This window comes from Carcharhinus amblyrhynchos, chromosome 17 (genome assembly GCF_965287045.1).
Source record: "Carcharhinus amblyrhynchos chromosome 17, sCarAmb.v2.hapA, whole genome shotgun sequence".
Lineage (NCBI taxonomy): Eukaryota > Metazoa > Chordata > Chondrichthyes > Carcharhiniformes > Carcharhinidae > Carcharhinus > Carcharhinus amblyrhynchos.
This window is the reverse complement of record NC_137340.1, coordinates 46,950,948-46,977,055: the sequence shown is the minus strand read 5'-3', so window position 1 is coordinate 46,977,055 and position 26,108 is coordinate 46,950,948. Positions and strand designations below refer to the sequence as shown.

General features: G+C 40.5%; 1 protein-coding gene across 4 annotated transcripts in view; it reads right to left on the bottom strand.

The window, feature by feature from the left end:
• sufu (suppressor of fused homolog (Drosophila)) overlaps positions 1 to 26,108 on the bottom strand; it is a 142,792-nt gene that overhangs the window by 6,647 nt on the left and 110,037 nt on the right. For 3 of the 4 annotated variants that reach the window (XM_080205900.1, XM_080205899.1, XM_080205902.1), the window contains 3 exons: positions 19,829 to 19,963; positions 14,286 to 14,424; positions 7,408 to 7,476 (listed from right to left, as the gene is read on the bottom strand). In XM_080205900.1, coding sequence (XP_080062026.1) covers positions 7,408 to 7,476; positions 14,286 to 14,424; positions 19,829 to 19,963 — 343 coding nt within the window. The remainder of the gene's footprint in view (positions 1 to 7,407; positions 7,477 to 14,285; positions 14,425 to 19,828; positions 19,964 to 26,108) is intronic. The other variant, XM_080205901.1, reaches the window with a different exon arrangement.

The following is a 26,108-nucleotide window of genomic DNA, read 5'->3' as shown; positions in this document are numbered from 1 at the left end:
TTGAAAATAGGAACCACATCCACAATCCTCCAATCACCCATCTCCATCAACGATGCAAAGATCATTGCCAGGGGCTCTGCAATCACTTCCCTCACCTCCCACAGTAACCTGGGGTACATCCCATCCGGTCCCAGTGACTTACCTATCTTGATAGGATTTAAAAGTTCCAATACATCCTCTTTCTTAACGTCCACATACTCAATCTTTTCAGTCTGCCGCAAACCTGTAGTACAACCTCCTAGATCACTTTCCACCGTGAATACCGAGGCAAAGTACTCATTAAGCACCTCAGCCATTTCTTCCGGTTCCACACAGACTTTTCCCCCTTCACCTGGGGGGTCCTTGTGTATAAATCACAAAAAGCTAGCATGCAAGCTCAGCAGGTAATTGGGAAAGCGAATGGAATGTTGGCTTTTTCAAAAGCAATGGAGAACAAAAATTGGGAAATCTTGCTAAAACTATACAAGGTACTAATTACATCACACCTACAATATGGTGAACCTTTTTGGTTCCCTTATCTAAGGAAAGATATACTGGCATGGGAGGCGGTCCAGAGAAGGTTCCTTATGTTAATCCCAAGTATGGAAGGATTTTATTTATGGAGAGGTGGAGTAGTTGGTCCTGTACTCAGTGGAGTTCGGAAAAATGAGAGGCAGCCTTATTGAGACTTATAGTATTTTCAGAGGGCTTGACAGGATAGATGCTGAGTGATTGTTTCCTCTTCTGGAAGAGTCTAGGACCAGAGGGCATAATCTCCAAGTAAGGGATCACCCTTTTAAAGACAGAGATCATTTCTTCTCTCTGAGGATAGTGAATCTGTGGTATTCTTCATTGCAGAGGGCTGTAGAGGCTGGATCATTAAGTATGTTCAAGGCTGAGATGGACAGATTTTTTATGAATAAGGGGATCAAGGGTTATGGGCTAAGGCAGGAAAGTGGAGTTGAGTATTATCCCATCAGATCAGTCGTGATCTCACTGAATGGTGGAGCAGATTTGATGGGCTGAATGGCCTATTTCTGCTCCTATGTCTTATGGTCCCACAATGAAATTGCCCATGACAGCAAATTCTCAGTCAATGCTTAGCAGGGTGATCTATTCCAACAAAAGATATCAGATACAATAATGCACTTCTTCTCTTCAGCTGCAGAAGGAGCTCTGGTACAACCCAATAGAATATCTTACATTTGCATGCACCTTCTCTATTATAAATTCCCTATATCTACATGTATAATGGGAACTGCCGATGTGCACTTAACAGACTGCTGTCACATCTCCATCTTCTCTCCTGGAGAGATGCCAGCAGTTTCCACTATAAATATGGGCATAGAAAAATATAATGGAAATACAAAAATAATGGAAGCGTGCATTACTTTTAAACGGAATCTAATTGAGGCACGTTCTGGTGCAATTATCTTCTGCCTTACAACCCAATTTCACCTGAAGACCATAATTGATTGTGATTTCCCATCTGCAACACCATGGGTAATTAATTAATATATAAAAACATATCTGTAATAGAAAATTGTTCCAACAGATTACGGAAGATCAAGTTTACCAGGACTTGATTTCCTCATCATTTAATTGTTTTAAGATCATACTTGCGGACAGAAAACCAGTAGTGCACAAAATAGAGGAGGAATTTCTTTCATTTTTAATTACAATGGCCATTAATATAGATTTTACTTGTTTACAATTATAACTATGGTTCATTTATTAAACTATAAACAGATGTACAAAGTAACTGTAATAAGTTTTAACTAGCTAACTTTAACCAACCTTCCCCTCCTGGCTCCCAGCTAGCCCAATTATAAATGGCTCTCTTGCTTCTATTGTCCCTCTCTCCCCTAAACCAGTTGTCCCGCAATCTTTGACCCCACCATCTTTGCAAACTACCACATCACCTCCAACATCCTTCAGCATGTTGTCACCACCCAAACTTGTTCCCATCTTTTCCAGAATTCCATGTTTGAATTCTTCCAATCAGGTTTCTGCCCCTACCACAGTATCACAACAGCTCTTATTAAAGGCACAAATGACGTCCAATTTAACTGTGAAAGATGTAAACTTTCCTCCTTGATCTGTCTGCAGCCTCTAACACCATTCTCCTCTAACCCCTCTCCACAGCCATTTAGCTGGGTGGGCTGTTCTCATCTGGTTCTACTCTTATGTACCTGTCACCAGAGAATCACTCAGAATGGTTTATTTTCTTTCTTCTGCACCATTACCTATGGGGTCCCCAAAAGATCTATTCCTGATTTTCTTCTACTTCTCTGCTTGCTGCCACTTGGTGAGATCATCTGAAGAAGTTTTCATATTTATGCCAATGACACCTAGCACTACTTCACCACAACTTCACTTAACATCTCCACTGTTGCTGAATTATCAGACTGCTTATCCAACATTCCATACTGGATGAGCAGAAATTTCCTCCTACTAAATACTGGGAAGTCTAATGCCCTTGTTTTTGGGTCTCTCCCCAAACTATGATTCCTAGCTAGCGACTTCATAGGTAACTCTTAGGCGATGGCTTGAGATTAAGCCAGTCTTTCAAGGTGGCAGGCCGTGACTAGTGGGGTCCCTCAGGGATCAGTGATTGGGCCTCGGCTATTCACAATAGACATCAATGATTTGGATCAGAGAACTAAAGGCAATATTTATAAGTTTGCTGATGACACAAAACTTGGCGAGGTGGTGAGTGGTGAAGAGGATGTTAAAAGGCTTCAAGGTGATTTAGACAAGTTGAGTAAGTGGGCAAATACATAGTAGATGTAGTAGAATAAGGATAAGTGTGAAGTTATCCACTTTAGATGGAGAAACAGAATGGCAGAGTTTTATTTAAATAGGGATAGATTAGGCAATTATAACATTCAAGTCACTGAAAGCAAGCATGCAGTACAGCAAATAGTTAGGAAGGCAAATGGTATGTTGGCTTTCATTGCAAGAGTACTTGAATACAGGAACCATTCAGCTCCTTGCTCCTGAATGCAAGGAGCATTCAAGGCTCCTGTATGCTCCTTATTTTCAGGAGCCTTGAATGCAAGGCCCCACCCAATAGAGGGCCTTCGTTCGACCCACACCTGGAGTAGTGTGCGCAGTTTTGGTCTCCTTATCTGAGAAAGGATGTACTCAAGTGGATGCAGTGAAGGCTCACCAGACTTATTCCTGGGATGGCAGGATTGTCTTACAAGGAGAGATTGGGTTAACTGGACCTGTATTCATTGGAATTTAGAAGAATGAGAGGGGATTTAACTGAAACACAAAATTCTGACAGGGCTGGACAGGCTGGATGCAAGGATGGTGTTTCATCTTCCTTGAGGTTCAGGAACAACGGGTCACAGTCTCAGGATTTAAGGTAGGCCATTAAGGACTGAGATGAAGAGAAATTTCTTCACTCAAAGGGTGGTGAATCTATGGAATTCTCTACCACATATGGCTGTGAAAGTCAAATCACTGAATATATTTAAGAAGAAAATAGATACATTTCTAGACTATAAAGATGTCAAGGTGTGTGGACAGAGCACTGGAGTATGGTTTTGAGATAGAGGATCAAGCATAATCATGCTGAAAAACAGAGCAGGCTCAAAGGGCTGAATGGTCTACTGCTGTTCCTATTTTCTACATCTGATCCTTGGTATCACACATGATCCTGAGATGAGCTAACAACCTCATATTTATGCCATTACTAAGAACACCTATTTGTACTTCTGAAACATAGCACTTCTTCACTCTGCCTCAAGCTTATTTGCTACGGAAATCTTTGTTCATGCTTTTGTTAAGCCTAGATTTGAATATTCCACTGCATTCCTGGCAGGTCTCCCACATTCCATCCTCTGGTTCCTGTATCTTAACTCACATCAAGTCCTATTCCTCCATCACCCCTGTGCTTACTTACCTATGTTGACTCACGGTTAAGCAATATCTTGGTGTTTAAAATTCTTATCCTTCTTAACAAATCGCTCCATTGCTTCACTCGTCTCCAACTCTGCATTGTCCTCCAGTGCCATAACGTGACAAGACATCTATGCTCCTCTAACTCTGGCCTCTGGGGCACCTGCAATTTTTATTGTTCCACCACTGGTGGCCATGGCTTCAGTTATCTCCACCCCAAGTTCTGGAATTTCCTCACTACACCTCCCTAAGTCATTTTACTCCTTTGAGGCACTTTCTAAAACTTACCTCTTTAGTCAAGCTCTGGTTTAATATCATCTAATGTTGTGTGGTGTCATACTTTGTTTTATGCTTCTGTGAAATGCCTTGGAATGTTTCAGGTTGTGCCTTATGCCTTTTTTGGTGAATCTTGCAATTACAGTAAGGGGAATTGTGGCACTGAAGCTACTATTTAACATTCCCAGCACAGCTATGAGAGAAAAAATCTTGCAAGTTATCTCAGAAATATACTTTTAACAAATCCCATTCCCACACTACTGAACTATTGATTGAGATTCCCATTTAATACTATTGCTGTGTTATGGACCATTTCCCAGCTAGAAAACCGAGAACATTTTAATCCTATCAGTCTGGGTGGATTTGAACCTAAATTTTAGGGATGAACGACCATTATTTAACTTGCTTATTGCCTAATTTCCATAAAGTGGCATTTTTAAAAGCTGCTTTTAGATATGAAGCATAAACCAAAGGACAGAAAGAATTTTTACAATTACTTAATAGCTAGGATAAACAATTTTCCATTCCAGGACTAAGTCCCACTGTGGGGGTGGCAATCGGGTACATTTCCTGCCATAGAAGCCAGTGGAATTCGAGCTGTACGGTGTGATGTCAGCCTCACTAATAGCACAGTTGGTGGTTGATTTCCTAGCGTTTTCATAGTGGGGTGGGTGCACCCCACCATCATATCTTGGCACCATATTCTAATGAGCTGGATATCAAATAATCCACCTTTCATAAAAAGCTCCTGCCCCCAGATTCAGTGATGCATTTCTGGAAGTTCTATTCAATGCAATGGCAGCCAGGAGGGGCCTCCTCTACTCAGAGGATGAAAGGGAGTGGCCAAATTATCAGACCAACCCTGCATGGAAGGAAGTCACCAGGGAGGCCAATGTCCAGGATCTCCATCAAAGGATTGCCCTGCAATGCTGCAAACAAATGAATTACCTCATATACTGAACCAGGTTAAGTGAACCCTCAACCACTCACTGAGATAAAAGCAAATTACTGTGGATGTTGGAGCTTCGATGAAACGTCATCCAAACTCAAAAAGTTAGCTCTATTCTCTCCAAAATGCCATCAGACCTGCAGAGATTTTGCAGCATTTTCAGTTTTTCCTTAATGACTCTCATTCACCTCACAGGATAGTAAATGGAACATAGGCCTCAGTGGCAGTGCACCATCCATGCAGTCCATGCATAAAAAGTAATAAGGGTGATGCCTCACAGCCCTGACTCTTTCCTACAGGAGCTTAGATGCAGTTTGGGAACGAGAGGCAGGGTTAAGCACTGAAGGCATCAGCAAGCACTGCTAATGACATGCTTCTGCAAGCCTGATCCTTCTAATTGCATGGGCTCACTGCTCCGGAGAAACCTTTCTGGACAACATGCAGGTGGCACAAAATCCAGGGGGTTACTTGTAAGACACAAAACTCAAACAAAGATCTTAAAAATGCTCGACTGATTGTAATGCTAACAAAAAAGTGACGTTTAGATGGCCAAAAAAAAATTTAAATTGCAAGCCAAAATGCCTTCTTGAAGTGAGCTACTCATTTCTACTCAATATACAAACAACATTTAAAAACGGCAAATATGTTAGCCAAAATGGAACACATTGGCCCACATTTTGACAATGACAGTACTGCCATCAGCATTCGTTATCACTGTCCCACTGAAATTGACAGCATCTTCAAGATGCTTCAGCACCATACATGTACAGAATAATGTGGAAATCTAGAAGTTGCTGCCAGCGATTCCACAGGTTGCGCACTGATGAGAACTCTCCCAGAGTGCAATCCCTAAGCAATCAGTATATTGATGAAAGCTTCCAAGTTTATGCTGTATTATCATTGTAAAAACACTTGACAGAGTTACAATTTGTTGAATGAGACATAACTGTATTCTAAATGATGTACTAGGCTCATAATTACTCCTACACATCGGCCTTGAAAAGCTGATTTTATATTTTCAGAATGCCAAATTTCTCCATGAAATAAAAACATTTTTAAATTTTTGATATTTCAGTTTCCATTTTATTCCAATCAAGATTTTTTTGTCATCTGAAAATATAAATAAAAGATAATAAGCAATTGCAACCTTTTGTATTGCCTCAATGAGATTGGCTACTAACTCTGCTTCTGATGTTAAGACATCTGGATGTCTAGAACAGTGGTTCCTAATCTTTTACATGTCATGACACACCTCTACTACATAAAAAAAGGGGCACATCTATTCACTGCCTTCTTTCCTTACTGGGAACTTTGATTTTAACTTCTCCCTGTCCTCTCGGCTGTTTTTTTAAACCTGTCCCTCTCTCTTGCTTCTGCCAGGGTTTTTGCATCCTTTTAAGTTTTCGCTTTTTGTGTGGGTGCATGGGGCCTTTGTCTTCAGCTCCAAATCCCATTGTCATGTGCACGGGATCGACCAATATAAAAAAAATCTAAACCATACATGTGTCGGGTCTTGAAGATGCCAACCACAGGGTTGAAAACAAAGATAATTACATGAATTCTGAATAATTTTGAATCTTTTTTGTGGCACACTTGGACGGGGTCTTCATGGCACACCAGTATGCCACCACACACTGGTTGGGAACCACTAATCTAGTGCTTGCTTTGACAAGACACCAGGTTGAAGTAAGCAGGAAATGGAAAGTCTATCACAAAGATAGCTAGACCTCTGGGGACAGCTATCTTGAGGTCTGCAACAAGTGTTGTTGCTTCATAGCTGATCACAAAATCTGGTCAACTGAGAGTCATATTTCTAAATTTCCATACTATAAAATGGACCTTAATCCCAACTCCTACATTTCTCTCCCTTTCAATATAATGCATACAGACATACAAAATACATTTCAGCAACTCACCAAGTCTCCAATAGCAGCACCTTCCAAACATGTGACCACAACAACTTAGAAGGACAGGACAGCAGATGCATGGGAATACCACCGTTTACAAGTTCCCCTCTCAGCCACACATCATCCTGACCTCAAACTGTATCGTTGTTCCTTCACTGCGGTGCGTTAAAATCCTGGAAGTCTCTTCTTAACAGTACAATGGATGTACCTACATCCCATGGACAGCAGCGGTTCAAGGCAGCAGCTCACCACCACCTTCTCAAGGACAATTAGGGATGGGCAACAAATGCTGACATTGCCAGTGACATCAACAACCCATGAACAAAAGAAAAATAATCTGAAGAACAACGTATCTGAATTCGTGCTAACTTATTTGAAAAATCTTACTTCTTCTGGAGAGGTCAGGTCTTCTAAATCCTCTAGCATTTTTTCCACAAACTCTTCGTTCAGCAGAATCTGTATATATTTTAAAAAATGCACAAAATGTCATAATACATATCGTTTTAGGACTTTATTCTTCACTAATTGTTATTCAGCCTGCTTATGGAACGCCTGTGAAGTGTTATTTTTCTTAAAATTAGCATCATCACACCTGTAACATTGTTGAGGAGATGTTTTCCTCCCTTTATAATTGAGTCATTAACACCTTTTAAGTCAGGAAAATATCCCGCACTACAGAAATACAATGATTGAAGTGAAATCGAACTCTACTAAACTCATTCTTTAAAACAGCAATGATTCTCTTTTAAGCTATGTTAATAACGCTTGAACTGGCTACATACTCAATTTTTCCATAAGCTATTACCACTTTTGAGTTCTTGAAAATTCTTAGAGTTTCAAGAACAATGGATGTATTTTAATTTAAAGCAATGCGGCCTTTCCCAGCATAATATACTTGCAAAATACGTCACTTCAGTTTTATTTCTGCAGTATCACTAAGTATTTGAATTTTTCCCAAGCCCAAAAGAACATTTCTAAAGGTCCTACTCCACAAAGTGGATTCTATATATTGAAATAATTTAATGATAATCAACATCGTCAGGTGGCACAGTGGTTAGCACTGCTACCTGACAGTGCCAGGGACCTGGGTTCAATTCCCAGCTTGGGTCACTGTCTATGGGGAGTCTGCACGTTCTCCCTGTGCCTGCGTGGGTTTCCTCCCACAGTCCAAAAGACATGGTGGTTAGGTGCATTGGCCACACTAATCTCCCTCAGTGTACCCAAACAGGCACGGAGTGTAGCAACCAGGGAATTTTCACAGTAACTTCATTGCAGTGTTAATCTAAGCCTACTTGTGATACTAATCAATAAATAAATCAATAAACATGTTTCTACAGCCCTTGGAGCTAAAGTGATCAAAGGATATGAGGGAAGGGGGATCAGGATATTGAATATGAAGATGCAGACACAGTTCAGCCATGATCAAAATGAATGGCAGAGCAACTTGACAGACTGAATGGCCTACTCCTGCTTCTAGTTTCTATAAATAAATAAATTTATTCAAGCCTTTTTATAGTATTGTTACTGATCTGTTGAAACAAATGGCAATCTCAATCTTCCCACAGATTTGTGTAAAAGTTGCTCATTTTTAAACAACCTCCCACAGGGGTGGCACAGTACCACAGCAGTTGGCACTGCTGCCTCATAGTGCCAGGGACCTGGGTTTGATTCCCGACTTGAGTCATTGTCTGTGTGGAGTTTGCACATTCTCCCTCTGTCTGTGTGGGTTTCCTCTAGGTACTCTGGTTTTCTCTCACATTCTGAAAGGCATGCTGGTTAGGTGCATTGACCCGAACAGGAGCCAGAGCATGGCAACTATGGAATTTCACAATAACTTCACTGCAGTGTTAATGTTAGCCTAACTTGCAAATAATAAGCAAACTTTACCTGCATTTAATTCAACAAACATTAAATAGTTCGAAACAAAGATAACAAAAGGAACAAGAAAACATTCAAAGGCTGTCACTGGAATTCTTCCTGTTTGGTCTGATGAAGGATCATCTAGACACGAAACATTAGCTCTGTTCTCTTGCCACAGATGCTGTCAGATGTGCTGAGATTTTCCAGCATTTTCTGTCTTTGTTTCAGATTCCAGTATGACAGTAATTTACTTTATCTTAGGTTTGTGTTGGGTGTGTATGAGGTAAAGACATAGTCGATTAATAATACTGATAAAATTCAAGGAAGAAAGAAAATTGTAGAGCACATTATATCCTGAGAATATCCCAAGCTACATTACAAGCAATGAATTGCTTCTGAAATGCAAACAATATTGCATAGGCTAACAGTAGCATATTTTGATTTATTGTCACACATATTAACATATTTTCTTGCGCACTATACAGACTAAAAATACCATTCATAAAGAAGGAGAGAGTGCAGAATGTAGTGTTACAGTCATAGCTAGGATGTAGAGAAAGATACTTAATGCAAGGTAAGTCCATTCAAAAGTCTGACAGCAGCAGGGAAGAACCTGTTCACGAATCAGTTGGTATGTGACCTCAGGCTTTTGCATCTTTTTCCCTGACAGAAGAAGATGGAAGAATGTCTGTGGTTTGTGGGATCCTTAATTATGCTGGCTGCTTTGCCAAGGCAGTGGGAAGTGTAGATAGTCAATGGATGGGAGGCTGATTTGTGTGATGGATTGGGCTACATTCACAACATTTTGTAATTCCTTGCAGTCTTGGGCAGAGCAGGAACCATACTAAGCTGTGATACAATCAGAAAGAATGCTTTCTATGGTGCATCTGAAAAAGTTGGTGAGAGTCGTAGTTGACATCCAAATTTCCTTAGTCTTCTGAGAAAGTAAAGGCGTTGGTAGGCTTTCTTAACAACACTGTCGGCATGGGGGACCAGGACAGGTTGTTGGTGATCTGGACGCCTAAAAACTTGAAGCTCTTGATCCTTTCTACTTCATTCACATTGATGTAGACGGGGCATGTTCTCCTTTACGCTTCCTGAAGTCGATGATACGTCCCTTCGTTTTGTTGACACTAAGGGAGAGATTATTGTTGCCGCACCAGTTCACCAGATTCTCTATCTCATTCCTGTACTCTGTCTTGTCATTGCTTGAGATCCGACCCACTACGGTGGTGTCATCAGCAAACTTGAAAATCGAATTGGAGGGGAATTTGGCCACACAGTCATAGATGTATAAGGAATACAGCGGGGGAAGCCATAAACACAGCCTAGTGGGGCACCGGTGTTGAGGATGATCATGGAGGTAGTGTTGTTGCCTCTCCTTACTGATTTGGGCACAGCAAGATTCAATTATTTCATTTCCAGCAAATAATTTGAGTAACCAGAAAACTTCTTTTTGATTGTGATAGTTGAAGGCAAAATCACAAACATGTCATGGGATTGCCACAGGATAATTTATTTCCACCCCAAGTACGCAAATGAAGTTATCAGTTTAATGTGTCACCTCAAAGCCAACACTTCCAATAATATAGCAGTTCCTCAATTATGTGCTGAAGTGCCAGCCTAAATTCCATGCCCAAGCTTGTAAAAGAGTTTGAACCAATACCATCAACTGGGATGTGGTAGTGCTACTTTTGCAGCTTTGTACTAAGCGTAAGAACTGGGGAAGGAATTCAAAACAACATGGGTAAAATTGCAGAAGAGTTTAATAGAAAAAAAAGCAAACTTTTTTTTAAATTCAAGCTGGGCTTTACAGTTTTGAAGATGGGAGGGTATAACTAAGAGATGGAACATATTGGTTGAACTGTAACGACAACTGAAAGTTAAAAATTATATTCTAAAGAAGGGTCTTCATCGAACTTAAACATCAATTCTGTTTCTCTCCACAGATGCTGTCTAACCGGCTGCGTATTTTGAGCATTTTCTGTTTTATTTCAGATCTCCAGCAGCATTTTGCTTTTGCAAAAAAATTATGGGCTTTTTTTTTCCTGAATAGAAAAGGTTAAACCAGATCTAAATGAAAATTTTTAACATCATAAAATAGTTTGACAATAAACTAGTTACCAACTTAGTACCTTGGGAGCATAGACTTATAACTAACACAAGATGATTAAAGGGGAGGTTAGAAAGAAAACCATCTTTTTTGACTTAGTATCCATTGAGGCAGACATTCATTCAAAAGGGAAATTACTCTTATTTAAAAAGGATATGGAAGGGAAGAGCACTAAAGCTGAGATGACCTAAATGATCTTGTTCCACATTCAATTTCTAGTGATAAGTATTGTTTCAAATTAAGTAACATTTAGTTTTTTTTGTAAAAATGGAAATCAGTAAGATTTAACAAACAAATCATTATAAACCAGTTATGGACCAGTAACTTTTTTTTTGTAAAGTAGACAAAATTTGAAATCACAGGTCTTTTAAGAGAATAAAGCCACAAGATTCCATGTTTGTAAGCAAATAGATAAATTTTAACAAAACAGTCAATGCTATCTACTTTACACTTTAACATCCAGAACTAACAAAAGGTAGGTATGAATTAACAGGAAAATTATGGTAGAACACATCACAAATTGCATATTAAGTGGCAGTCACAATCAAGACAGATCCCACAAATGTTCTCAGCAATCCCTCCAGACATCAGTGATCACCGTGAGTCACAAAAATCCTTCAAACAGACTTCCTCAAGAGATTTCAGCTCCTTTTCTTTGAGGATGTAGCCTATGATTTTCTTCATCATTAATCACATCAACCTACCTGCAATGCGTTGTCAGGCAACTGGACTCCATCTCGAACAGCCCCAATGACTGCTCGCCTCCCAACCACTCTCTGTCTGATGGTATGTGCCAGACTGAACTACAGTCAAGATGCAGACACAGTTCCAGCCCCCCAGCAGCTTGTGGACTTATCTTTGCACCAACTCTCAGTTTCACAGCAGACAACCACTTCAACTTCACAACTGCTCCCCATGGATTTTTTGTACCCCAGTTTCCATTTGTACCAAACAGCAACTGCCTTTTCTAAGACACCAGTTCCCCAGCAGCTCAAAGCTATCAACTGCCATTGCTCACCCCAAGCCTTTCTCATGGATTAGTTTTATTGTGCTAAAACCCCTGGTCACCTCAGCAACCATATGCCCCAGGTCCTGTAGTCAGATTTTTCATGCCAGTTATGAGCAGTTGTCAAAGGGAATTCAGAACTGATATACCTGGCTACCCAAGGTATTAGATTCACAGAGGGCAGAATAGACTTGTCCAACATTTTTATGTGGAAGGCTGTGGAGGGAAAGAGAGCCAGAGCTGGATCAAAGCAAAGGGAGCCAAGGGAAAGCAGCCAAAGCTGGGAGAAAGCTGCCAAAGCCACAGGAAAACATGGTGAGCAGAGGCCCCATGTGCTCCAGAGTCTCACTCTATCTCCACATACTTGTAGTTTCCTGCTCCTCCAGTTACAGCCTATTTCTCTCGAATGTTTAACGTTGATAGACTGTCAGCATAAAAAACGTGGGATGTGATTGGAGGCAGAATCCCCAGCAGATATCATCACCCTCACTGACAAGCATGATCTAAAACACTGGGACAAAGAATCAGGATAAGGGGCTTATAAGTTAGGATTGGAAGGAAGAGAAATTTCTTTACTCAAAAGATTCTGAATCTATGGAATCATCTATCCCAGAGGATTTTTGATCCATTGTTGGATCCAAATCTATCCCAACATTTAAAGCTGGGATAGACAATTTTTAGTCTCTCAGAATTAAGGGGTATGGGGAGCATATGGGAAAATAAGTGTTGAAACTCAAGTTAGCCATGTTCATGTTCACATGGAATGGCAGAGAAGGGTTGATAGACTAGGTGGTCTATATTCTTGCTCCTATTTCTTATGTTATGTCTGCCATCATGCTCTGCACTTGCACTGGAACCAAAGACAAAGGGAGTTGTAGTCCTCAGCCTCCACAGACAAAATCCAAAAGGACAGATTTCCTCAGAACAGTGCTGACTGATAGCTCAGAAGGTTAGGACTGTGGAGAAATGGGCTGGAATTCTTCCAAAAAAATTTTAAGTTCCCAATGTGTGGGAAAACGGGAATAATTCCCACCAGCTTTTTTAATTTAGAAGAGCAAATCTCTGACACACCATGCACTGCGGAGTGCCTCAGCAGGATTCACTCTAGTAAGTGGGACCTATTCCCACCCAAGAGGCCAGCAGCATAGTGCTGAGTGGGTCATTGCGCATGCATCAATCTGTCCAAGCAAAGATCGGCGCATGTGCTGCGATCTCCTATTGCCGGCCTCTGATCGCTGGCCTTTCAACCCCTCCACACCCTGATTGCTGACCTCCTGGACCAGCCCCTATTTTGAGCTCCCTCCCAGCTAGCCCCGATTTCCCAGACTATCCCCTTCCCCCGAACAGTCCTGACCCCCACCTCCCCGATGGCTAGCTCCAATGGCTCTTACTCCCTCTCTTTCTTCACGATGCACTTGCAGAGTGGCAGTGGGACTCCCAACCACTGATTGTCCCCCCAGTAGGCCCCACCTCCAAAAAGGCCCTGCCCCCTCTGGCCCTGCCCACCGGGCAATGCTATCTCCCAGGGGAGGGCCTCAATGACCTCTGATCCCTCCAGCATGATCGGGCGCCTGTTCCCCGTTAGTAGGGAGCCATCGTAAATGTCGTTGGAGGGAACTACTCCTAGCAGGGGTAGGGGGAGAAGCGTTAACAGGAACAGGAAATACCATCCCGGACTTGCTAATCATATGGAAATATCAAGTTCCATGATATTTGCATACAGTAATCAGCTCAGCATCGAGCTGACAACATCAAAAAACTTACCACGGGAGATGCACAGAGGCCGTAGCTCCCAGCTCAAATCCTGTGAATCAGCCGCTGCTCATGTGTCCCAGCCCACTGCGCTACTACAGCGGCACAGTAGGCTGGGAGAATTGCCCCCATGATTTGTGAACACCGTTTTGTAATTATGCACTGCTTTGTTTGTTAAAAAACATTACTTGCTTAAATCAAGCAGCTTGAACTAAGTTGTACAATAAAAAGTCACTATAACATTTTGGTGCAAGGGAAACATAGGTACAAGGACTGATTTTAGAATGTCCCTCTAGAAGTATACAATGTAAATCATTCCAGAAAACTTTGGATATATGCGTCTTCAGATCTTAAGATTCTTAACTTGAACATTCCTTACCAGCGTGCTTGAGTAAGCACATTAAGAATACTGTTAATATCTGTTACCTTTTCAAAGAGATATAAATTTACCTCTATGGTGCTTATCACATGTTGAATCATTTGCCAATACAGTACTGAGCAAAATGAAGTTAAGGCAATGAAGCAGATACCCACCTGTAGCCATGGACCATGAGCTGCATACGGGTGTTCTTCTGTAGCAAATGCTCCTTCAACTCCAGTAGAAACAAATGTGATTGCCGTATCTCCGGTGATGCTTTTGTATGTAAAGTGCCTTCCATGTAACAGTCTACCTCTAAAAGAACAAGCATATTTCTTGCAACATTAACTTGTTTTCAAATAGATATATTTCCTAACTTCGAGCAATTGCTGAGCATTCACACAAACACACTGACCTGTTTTGCTCCGGACTGGAAAACAGGTTTCTGCATTTAATTCTTTAAGTGCTGTGTATGAGCTGTTAAGCCTTTGGAATCAATGACAAATGCACAGATTGGCAGACCTCCTTGCTCAACTTTTGCATTAAAGGCCAGCCTCCATCCAATAAAAATCCTTTTAAAAAGAAAAACTGTTTCTAGCTTCAAGGGGTGAATGAGAGAAGTAAACGAGGGAGTTAAATGATTGAACATTTTGTTTCCTGTAGTTGGGGAGAACAATATTAGGTAGAGAAAAGTCAAACTAAAAATAGAAGGAAGAACTCAACGACATGACAAAGAATTTAATTTTAAATAAAACCGTTTGCTTTTTTTGGTATTGTATTAAGAAGAAAGAAAGGAATTTCTATTTGAGTAGTTTTATTAAAGTACGATACTAGTACTTTCAACGTCACAGTACAGTGAGATGACAAACTACAGAACAGTTAACTTAAACATTGCTACAGCCTAAGGATTTAAAGCAATTTGTTTGAACCCTTCTGAAACTATTTTTTTAAAAATACACTGGAATTACATAGGATTGAATTCAACGCTTAAGTCTGAAAATAATATAGTACTAGAACATAGAAAAACTACAGCACAAACAGGCCCTTCAGCCCACATGTTGCACGAACATATCTCTACCTACTAGGCTTACCTGTAACCCTCAATCCTACTAAGTCCCATGTATTCATCTTAAAGACCCTATCGAATCCGCCTCTACCACCACCGCTGGCAGCCGATTCCACACACCCACCACCCTCTGAGTGAAAAACTGACATCTTCTCCGTATCTACTCCCCAGCACCCTAAACCTGTGTCCTCTTGTGGCAGCCATTTCGGCCCTGGGAAAAAGCCTCTGAGAATGCACCCGTTCAATACCTCTCAACATCTTATATACCTCTATCAGGTCACCTCTCATCCTTCATCTCTCCAGAACTGAGCACAGTACTCCAAGCGGGGTCTGACCAGGGTCTTATACAGCTGCAGCGTTATCTCCCAACTCCTAAACTCAATTCCTCGATTGATGAAGGCCAGTACACCATACGCCTTCTTAACCACATCCTCTACCTGCGAAGCCTATTTGAGAGTCCTATGATCCCGGACCCCAAGATCCTTCTGATCGTCCACACTGTCTTACCCTTAATATTATATTCCTTCATCCCATTTGACCTGCCAAAATGAACCACCACACACTTATCTGGATTGAAGTCCATCTGCCACTTCTCCACACAGTATTGCATCCTATCTATGTCTCGCTGCAACTTCTGACATCTCTCCAAACTATCCACACCTCCAACCTTCGTGTCATCTGCAAACTTACCAACCCATCCCTCCACTTCCTCGTCCAGGTCATTTATAAAAATCACAAACAGCAAGGGTCCCAGAACAGATCCCTGGGGCACTCCACTGGTAACCTACCTCCATGCAGAAAAAGACCCATCTACAACCATTCTTTACCTTCTGTAGGCAAGCCAGTTCTGGATCCACAAAACAATGTCCCCTTGGATCCCATGCCCCCTCACTTTCTTAATAAGCCTTGCATGGGGGACCTTATCGAACGCCTTGCTGAAGTCTATATAAACCACATCTACCCTCTTCCTTCGTCAATGTGTTTAGTCACATCTTCAAAAAAACTCAACCAGGCTTGTAAGGCACGATCTGCCTTTGACAAAGCCGTGCTCACTACTTTTGATCATACTATACTTCTCTAAATGTTCATAAATCCAGTCTCTCAGGACCTTCTCCATCAACTTACCAACCACTGAGGTTAAACTCACCAGTCGATAATTTCCTGGGCTATCTCTACTCCCTTTCTTGAATATAGGAACGACATCCGCAATCCTCCAATCCTCCGGAACCTCTCCCGTCTCCATCGATGACGCAAAGATCATCGCCAGAGGATCTGCAATCTCTTCCCTTGCCTCCCACAGTAACCTGGGGTACATCCCATCCAGTCCCAGCGACCTATCTAACTGATGCTTTTCAAAAGCTCCAACACATCCTCTTTTTAATGTCCACATATTCAAGCTTTTCAGTCCACTGCAAGCCTGCACTACAGTCACCAAGATCCTTTTCCACCATGAATACTGAAGTAACATGATATATTACTGATATAGATAAGTTTAATTTATAATTTGTGTGTTAAGAAAGTTGAAACCTGGGTTTAGTTTTACTAAGAGTTTGTGAGTTGGGTGCGGGCAAGTCTGGGGTCTTGTTTGTATACATGCATTGTGTCAGGAAGCGAGTAGTTTTAAGTAATGATTATTTGCATTGTTGGATATTAGAAATAAAGTATTGATTTAGATGAGTTTAATTGTTTGTTTCTATGTAAGAAAGGGTTATAACTTTAGTTGGATGCATGTGAAACAAAGGGATTTGTATGTAGGGGGGGATTTGGTTTAAATTCAAACTGTGCCTGCATCGTGATTAAAGGGTTTACTGAGTGAAAACAAGCAGAGTTTAAAGGAAGACTAGGCTGTTCCTTAGCAACCAGGGGCCACTTCACATTAGAAAAACTTTGAGTTTAGTTTAAACTGGACCCAAAGCAATTAGTGCTAGGTAGTTAGAAAGGAAGATCTCCCAGGCACTGCCGAAAGCAGAAAGGCAGAACAACAGAGTAAAGGGAAGCACACAGGTCCCAGAGACTAGGGAACAGATAATTCTAGCAACCAGAGAATAAAAGAAAGACTGAAGCCAAAGGGATAAACGGAACGGGAAATTCAACAAAATATCATTCTCTTTAGTTAAAGAGGGCAGAAAAGGCTTTCAGTACAAACAAATCTGGAAGGTTCAAACTAGGTGAAGTTAGCCCACAAGAAGCCACACACCTGAAGCAATCCGAAGATTGATGACCTTAATACAACATGTGAAGCAGTGATGTTCTGCTGGCGTGGGTGGATACCTGAGAGATTGTGTGGAAGCTTGAATGCACATGACAATTCCAAGTAGAGTACTACCAATAGGTGAGACTGAAATCCTGGAAGTTGATCTGTGGTGAAGCATCTGAGAGAAAGCATTTAACACAAGCATTTTTGGGAGAAATTTTAAGACGTATCTTTTCAAGAGTGGAATTTGGGAAGCATCTGGGGGAGATCTGATGAAAATCTCTCAGAAGTGATATTAGGTGTGTCAGTTGGTTTATGGGGACTATGTACTTGCCAAGAAAAATGAAGTACAAGATGCATTCTGTAACTTGTACCATCCTTAAAAGTGTATACATTTGTGAAGATATATGAGTGGAATGAAGGGGTATAATATTATAGTCAGACTTTTCATGTTGAATAAATTATCTTTTTTCTTGTGTTAAAAGGTAACTGACAGTCCTATGACTTTGTTCATCCACATTTAAAAAGAATAGAAGTCATGGTTATTGAACCAGGGTTCCATTCTGGGATCTTTCCATCCAGTAGTAACATCAACTGAGATCACAACCATTTCTAATGAGCCTTTATAACTCTTGAAAAGAAGAGATGGGTTATCAAGGGGTTTAGTGAAGTGAAAATAAAAGCATAAATTAGAAAAAAAACTGTGCTTTGCTTAGCAATATGGGTTCAGAGAAAGGTGAGAAGGGTTGTGGATACACGAGCATACAGGCAGAAAGTGTAAAACTCTTTAGGAAGAAATCCTGCAGACTGCTGGGGAACTGAGTTTAGGAAACTAATGCATTTGTTTTGAAGTTAAAGTAATAATGAATCTAGAGTTTTTTTTGCGTATCTCAAGGAGAGATACCAATTGAGGAAGAGCAGATGTTCAGTTGTCCACCAGAAGGAAGCAGTTTGAAACTCCCATTAAAATCCAATGAAACAAAACTGTGCCACAACATGCCAGACAAACTGTTTGAAGCCCAAGCCTTGGTTTTGAGATAGTGGTAAGTCTTCACTGGGGATTTTGTGTCTGTACAAGTATTGCTGGGATAAAAGGAACAGTATGAGCTAAATCAGTTTTCATTATTTGTATTGAAATTGTTCCAACCTTCATGTATTACAGTTTATTTTTCTTGTTTAATAAATGTTTTATTCTGTGTGTTAAAAGCATATTGGCAGATATCTTGTGAATATGTTCAGTAACTGCTGCTCGTCAGTTTTCTAAAGCAAAATAAGGTTAGGATTTACCAGGCCAGGTTTTACTCTGGGGTCTGACTTGTTCAATATTTTCAGCCGGAGTCACAATAGTATGCATAAAATTCTTTCTTAATTTTGAGGAAAATGCAGAAAAATGACTTGGTCAATGGATACCCAAAAGAACAGAACCTTCAGGGATTTTGTAGAATTACAGCTTGCATGTAAGTATTTTGAAAATCCCATTAAAATCCAATGAAGCAAAACTGTGCCATAATATGCCAGACAAACACTATATCAAACTGTTAACACTTTTAAAATAGGAAAGAAACTAATCTCATCACAAAATGCCCTTAATATATTAACCTTAGTGATTTTGATCCATATAATTCTTGCATTTCAAAATTAAATCCGAATTAAAATCAAGTTTACCTCTTTGTAATTATGCCTAATTACCTTCTCTCTCTTCCTCCCCAAATAACATAAAGTTAATAATCATCCAGTGGTTATCAGCAAATTGTGGTGTGTTTTTTTAAAATAAATTTATACCACGATTAATATTCTGTAAAAGAGTAGCAGAGACACCAATAAATCTTCTAATCCATTATATAACAGGAAGTGCTAAGAGTAATTAAAGGGATTCTCTATTGTTTCACTGAAAGATAGGATGTGTGTTAGTGACTTCATGGAGTAGTATATTAGTCTAATTACTGTCCTGTAAAAATAAATATGAAAAATGCTGGGAAACAAAATCAGCCAATTGGTAGCTAACTGAGAAAGAACAGGTAATGTATTGGGAGCTGTGAGAAAAGATCAGAAAGTGAAACACTAATCTCTTTCAGATGATTATCTGCTGTGCACTTCCAGTGCTTGAGCATGATTTTTTTCCCACTTACGCCTTGTAAATACCATTAACTTTCCCTTTTATGTTGCTGGACTGTCCCTATGCAGCATACCTTGTCTGAGTTCAAACACTTTGAAAAATCTTTGTGTAGTTACGATAAAAGTTATTAGAGTGAGTGGTCCTCAAATTTTCCCAGCCTGTGGGAAAATACATTGTTTGAGCCTCAGCATGGCTGACATTGAGAACTAAGGTTTCAGCACACTTTGTTTGCATTTTACTACTTGTGTTTAATTCAGATATTTCCTTTGATCCTGCTCATTACTAGATCAAATAAGATTAAGTATCATTTCATGGATTTCAGATTTTTCATAAAACTGTTCACCTCAGTGACAGTGGAATAAGAGTTCCAGATTCCTGGTTGAATTTAAGATGTACACTCTCCAGCTGCCTGGTGCGGATCAATTCATGAGGAACAATAGCAGCAGAACTTTCACTTTCCAAACTATCTTTCCTAGTCCTAGAAAACAGAACAGGGAAACAAATTAAATTCCAATGGAAAGGTTTTAAGTAAAAAGCAAAAATGAAAAACTAATTTCAATTTGCTATAAAATTCTACACTTTGAATGGAATTAATTACATTTTGGACATACTAGGGTTTTGACATGATTTCAGTGGTAGAAGGCCAGGAACAATGACTCACTAACATCAGAAGTCTGTAGTCTACAATACTGTGAATATCATCTCCATACAACCAACCTCGGTCTAGGAGTTCTCACCAAGAGCAGCTGCACTACAGAAGACATTTCTCACTGGTTTAATGTGGTGCATGAATATTAAACTTTATCCAAAAAAAAGCACATATTCTGTGATATAATTATGGTGACAAATACATAAATTTCTCACTTCTCTTGGGTAACATTTTTCTGCTAGGTATGATAGATTGAATTATGCTAAACCAAACCTAAAGTTTTCAGCTAAAGTCTTACTTGTCACCAATAGGCTCTGTTTTCACATTTGCAGAAATTAGAGTCTAGAATCAGCTTCAATAATCAAACCAACTATCAATTGGATTATGAAAGTTTATGTAGAATATCACAATGAGTCAAATACAAAAATGTGCTTTAGATGGTGTGTTAAATGTTTGAAGTGTCACCCATGAATTAATTTATTCCTATTTTTGCATAAACAGGGGTGGAGGGGGAGAAAGAGAGGACAGGGCAGAACAAAAAAATTTAACAACTGATTTGCCAACCTAAACCGAATAATCTCTTCCCTCTCTTCCACACAGATTACAGTGGCAGAAGACATGCTATGCAGGTTACTTATTGCACTCAAGTTTTAGTTAATTATATTGTACTTTATGGAAGATTGTTATAATTTTCAGGCAGAAGCGCAAACGAAAAATCAGCTGCATTTGCAAGTTGAATTCAAGATTGCAATACAATAAGTCAGGTAAGTCTAAAATAAATCATTCATAGCACACATTTTTGAAAACCCATGTAACTATTTTTAAGAAGCAATAATGCTCCACTCAAGAATAGCTGGTTCCAAACATTTTATTTAAAAAATTGAATTGTGTATTTACTTCCTTACCACAAACTGACTGCTATATCTTCCTATTTAAACTAGTCTGTGGTCTTGTTATTATTTTCTCCCTATGCCCCTTCTGAAAGGACCATTTCCTCTGGTACCTGACTCAAATGAACATTTGTGTATTTGACATTGGAACCACTAGGCTGTTTGAGTACAAGAAACATTAGCCATATCAATTCTATCTCCAACATGTAGTTTAAGCAGGTTCAGTTGAGTAGTGACTTGCAACAGCAACCTTGCCCAATATTTCTCGTTCTAACCTAGGCAGGTAGGGGGTGTGTGTGTGTGTGTGTGTGTGTGTGTGTGGTGTGTGTGTGGTGTGTGTTGTGGGGAGGCGGGAGAGCGAGAACATAAACAACTGAAAAACTGGAAGGTGTAAGCAGGGTCACTGGAGTGCAGGAGATAGTTAAAAATTTGAGCAGACAAACATGGAATGGATGGATTTGAAGTCAGGAACAAAGATACAGGAACAAATGAGTGGTTTGATATGAACAAGGCTTATAGTGTAACAGTTGAACATTGAACATGAACAGAAAACTTTAAATGAATTTACTTTTTAAACGTAAGGTGGAGATTGGGTGTTCTGTATAGACGAACATGGAAAATGTGTTGAGAGGTGACAAAGTTTTACATGCAGTGTTCAGCAAGCACTTATGGTAGATAGGCAGAACTGGAGAAGGACAATGTTTTGGGTGACAGATTGGCAGAGTTTGGAATAAAGCTCAGGGTCAAGGAGCGCAGAGGTTATAATACCCTCAGGTTGCACTGAGTTAGCAACTACACATAGTTCTGCTCAGGCTGAATGGATGACTTTGGTCTTGCCCATTCACAACCTGGTTCCTGTCCAATAGCAGGACAATCAAAGGTAGTGCTGGAGACATCAGAAAGCAGACATGAAAGCAACATGAAAGCAGACAATAGCCTTGCAAGAGCTGGGGGAGGGAGAGAGAGCAAGAATCAATTAAATTATTTAAAACATGCTGAGCTTCATTGGTAAATGTTATAGTATCTGGACCAATATTCGAAATGAGGATCTGCAAAGTGAAGATAAAAGCATATTAAATACTGTGTCCTAGCTGATTGTTAAATCCACCGAGTAGAAATCCAGAATTGCAAAACTTTAATTATGCTGTCAATTTGAACTGAAAGACCCTACATCAATGAAACATTACATATATCATTTGTAATTAAGCTGAGGGGGAAGTAAGTAGGTAAATCATGTGGATTCTGTTTCCATGGTATCCAGGAAAATCAACATATTAAATCAATGAGCAGAAATTTGCTTTGCTTATTTATTGCTGGTGTAATAAATAATTACTCAAGTTTTGTAAGCAAAAGTAGCAAAAATGCTGATAATGCCAAGATTCACCATGACTTAAAACTATGCACCATGATACATGCTACTTTTAGAAGACAAAGTACAAATGAATCCTATTTTCTCAAATGACACATGCATCAAATACACAATTCTATTTATTAAAAGATATCTGAGCAGCGATTGATTATCACATCTGGGAGTTGTAGCCACTCATTTCATCAGTCGGCAAAATTTTTGAGTTGTTTTAAGAATTATTATATGCTTGATTAATCCTGCAAATTCCTCTTTATTTACATCTGGGGGCTTGTGCCAAAATTGGGAGAACTGCCCCACAGTCAAGATGAGCAACAATCTGAAATAAATCATACTCATGGCACCATATCTTACACAGCCAATATGTCAGACACATCCATCACCATCCGGGATATGTCCTGGCAGATCCAGCAAATGCAGCACATATTTCAGCACACTGCTACACAGACGGGAGGAAGTCGCCTTGCAAGTCTCCAACATTGACTCCAGGCCCATCATAAGGTCAAGATTAGGATGCTCATTGATGAAGGCACAATGTTTTCTACTATTTATGACTTCTCAGATCTGAAGCAGTTTGTGTTCACGTGCAGCAAGATCTGGACAAATTCAGGGCTGATAAGTAACAACAGCAATTGTAAAATTGTTAGAATGGAAGCAGGTATCATAGGACTTATTTGGACCCTGTTATTGTTAATTCAAATAAAAACTAATTAAACTTGAGTCAAACAATGACCATCTCCTCATGACATTTTACAGCACTACCTTTGCTTAAACACCCACTGTCAGCATCCTCAGTGCTTCCACTGACCAGAAACTGAACTGGGCCCACCTTATAAACACTGTGGCTACAAGAGCAGGCTGGGAATGCTGTCACAAGGAACTCATCACCATCTAAACTCCCCAAAGTCTATCCATCATCTACAAGGCACAAGTGAGAAGTGTGACTGAACACTCTCCACTCCTTTCACTACCAACACACAGTTGCAGAAGTGTATACCATATACAAGATGCACTGCAGCACCTCACCAAGGTTCAACAGCATTTTCCAAACCTTTTAACAGGTGCACAGGGACACCATCACCTGCAAGTTCCCTACCAAGCCACAAACAATCCTCACCTAAAACTATATCATCATTCTTTCGCTGTCACTGGATCAAAATCCTGAAACTCCAGTCCATTAAAGAAAAACATATACAGGACATAAGGAAAAACATCAAAATCCCTCTTTCATATCATAAAATTCTAGAGAAGTACCAGTTCCAGCGTGGGTGACTTTGCTTGGTTTTAGATTTTAAAGTACCTTAGTGACTGAAAATGTAACAAATTAGAAGAGTTAAAGGAGGACAGAGGGAATACCATACAGGAAAACAAATTGCGAGGAAAACCACATTTTAGTACGCTTAGCATTTATGGATGTTGAAATGGAAATCTACCATACTACGGAGCAGCTGAACATTGAATCACATCGTGAAAGTTTTCGTACAATAATAAAAACCACCACTCGAGCTATCCTATATCTGGAAGAAGGAAACAGGGTAAGCCGAGAACATTCGATTGCTCCCTAGTGGGGTGGCACACTGGTTAGCACTGCTGCCTCACAGTTCCAGGGCCTGGTTCAATTCCCAGATTGAGCCACTGTCTGTGCAGACTCTGCATGTTCTCCCCATGTCTGTGTGGGTTTCCCCCAGGTGCTCCAGTTTCCTCCCACAGTCTGAAAGACGTGCTGATTAGATGCACTGGCCATGCTAAATTCTCCCCCAGTGCCCTCAAACAGGCGCTGGAGTGTGGTGACCAGGGGATTTTCACAGTAACTTCATTTCAGTGTTAATGTAAGCCTACTTGTGACATAGTAAAATATACTTTAAAACTTTAGTTTAAACCATAATCCAAAACAAGAAATTTATGTTAAACATCTATAAAACATAGGTTAAGCATCAGTTGGAGAATTGTATTCAATGCTGGGCACCACACTTTAGAATGTCAAGGCCTAAGAGACAGTGCAAAAAGGAATTACTAGAATGGTCCTGGGATGAAGACAGTAAAAAGTCTGACAACACCAGGTTTTAGTCCAACCGATTTATTCGATAGTAAACGCACAAGCTTTCGGGTTAGTCCCTTCGTCAGGTGAATGGAGAGTTCTGGCCTCAGACAGAGCATATGAAGCACAGACAGTTTACAGATTACTGATTAGAATGTGAATCTTTACACCTAACCTGCTGTTCAAGTCTTGAAGTGGCCGACAATGTGAGTGGAAGGAGCACTGATCACAAGTTAAAGAGATGTGTATTGTCTCCAGACAGTACAGTGAGTGAGGTTTTGCAAACCCAGGCAAGTGTTGGGGGTTACAGATAGTGCGACATGAACCCAAGATCCTTGTTGAGACCGTCCTCATGTGTGTGGAACTTGGCTATCAGTCTCTGCTCAGCGACTCTGCGCTGTCGTGTATCGTGAAGGCCGCCTTGGAGAATGCTTACCCGAAGGTCAGAGGCTGAATGCCCGTGACCACTGAAGTGTTCGCCAACAGGAAGGGAACAGTCTTGCTGGAGATTGTCGAGCGATGTTCATTCATCCGTTGTCGTAGCGTCTGCACGGTCTCCCCAATGTACCATGCTTCGGGACACCCTTTCTTGCAACGTATCAGGTAGACAATGTTGGCCGAGTTGCAAGAGTCTGTCTGTCTGTGCTTCATATGCTCTGTCTGATGCCTGAACTCTCCATTCACCTCACGAAGGGACTAACCCGAAAGCTTGTGCGTTTACTATCAAATAAATCGGTTGGACTAAAACCTGGTGTTGTCAGACTTCTTACTGTGTTTACCCCAGTCCAACGCCGGCACATCCACATCAAGCCTGGGATGAAGAACAGGGGTTATTCTCCTTAAAGCAGATAAAAGTTAAAAGGAGACTTTGAGAGGGGTGTTTTCTTGTGACGGAGGGTGCAGTAGCCAGACGACATAGATATAAGGTGATAGACAAAATAACTAGGTGACATGAAGAAACTTCTTCATACAACAATTTGTGATCTGGTATGCTCTGCCTAAAAAGGTAGTAGAAACTGATTCAATTTCCACTTTTAACATGGAATTGGATAAATACTTAATGGGAAAAAAGCTGCAGGGCCAGTCAGGGACAAGTGGGACACATTGGATAGCATTAACAAACAGCCAGCATTATTATGAAGAGCCAAGTAATTTCTTTACATGCAGCTTCAAGTCTATGTTCCAAATGAATCTCCATCATTTGGGCTTGTGTTGTGAACTTTAAATTATAGGGGCGATTCTCCCTTTGCAACCCGCAGACTTTCTGCCAGGTTGGGTCGGGAGATGCGCACGCCAGCCATTTGGCAGGATTTTCACATGTGTTCCTGACATATGCACATCTCCCAGAGTTGGAAAAGAGTCACGGTTGGGACCACGCTGGAAATTGGTGGGACATTGCCAGGCCCGATAGCATCTCCCACGCCACCGTAAGTATTTCACTCTGGCAGGGTTTAAAGTAGCTCCCCACTTTGGGGAATTAGCGAGACATAAGAACATAAGAAATAGGAGCAGGAGTAGGCCATCTAGCCCTTCGAGCCTGCCCCACCATTCAATAAGAACATGGCTGATCTGTCGTGGCTCAGTTCCACTTTCCCGCCCTCTCCCCATAACCCTTAATCCCCTCTCTTATCAAAAACCCATCAACCCGCGTCTTAAAAATATTTAGCGAGGCAGCCTCCA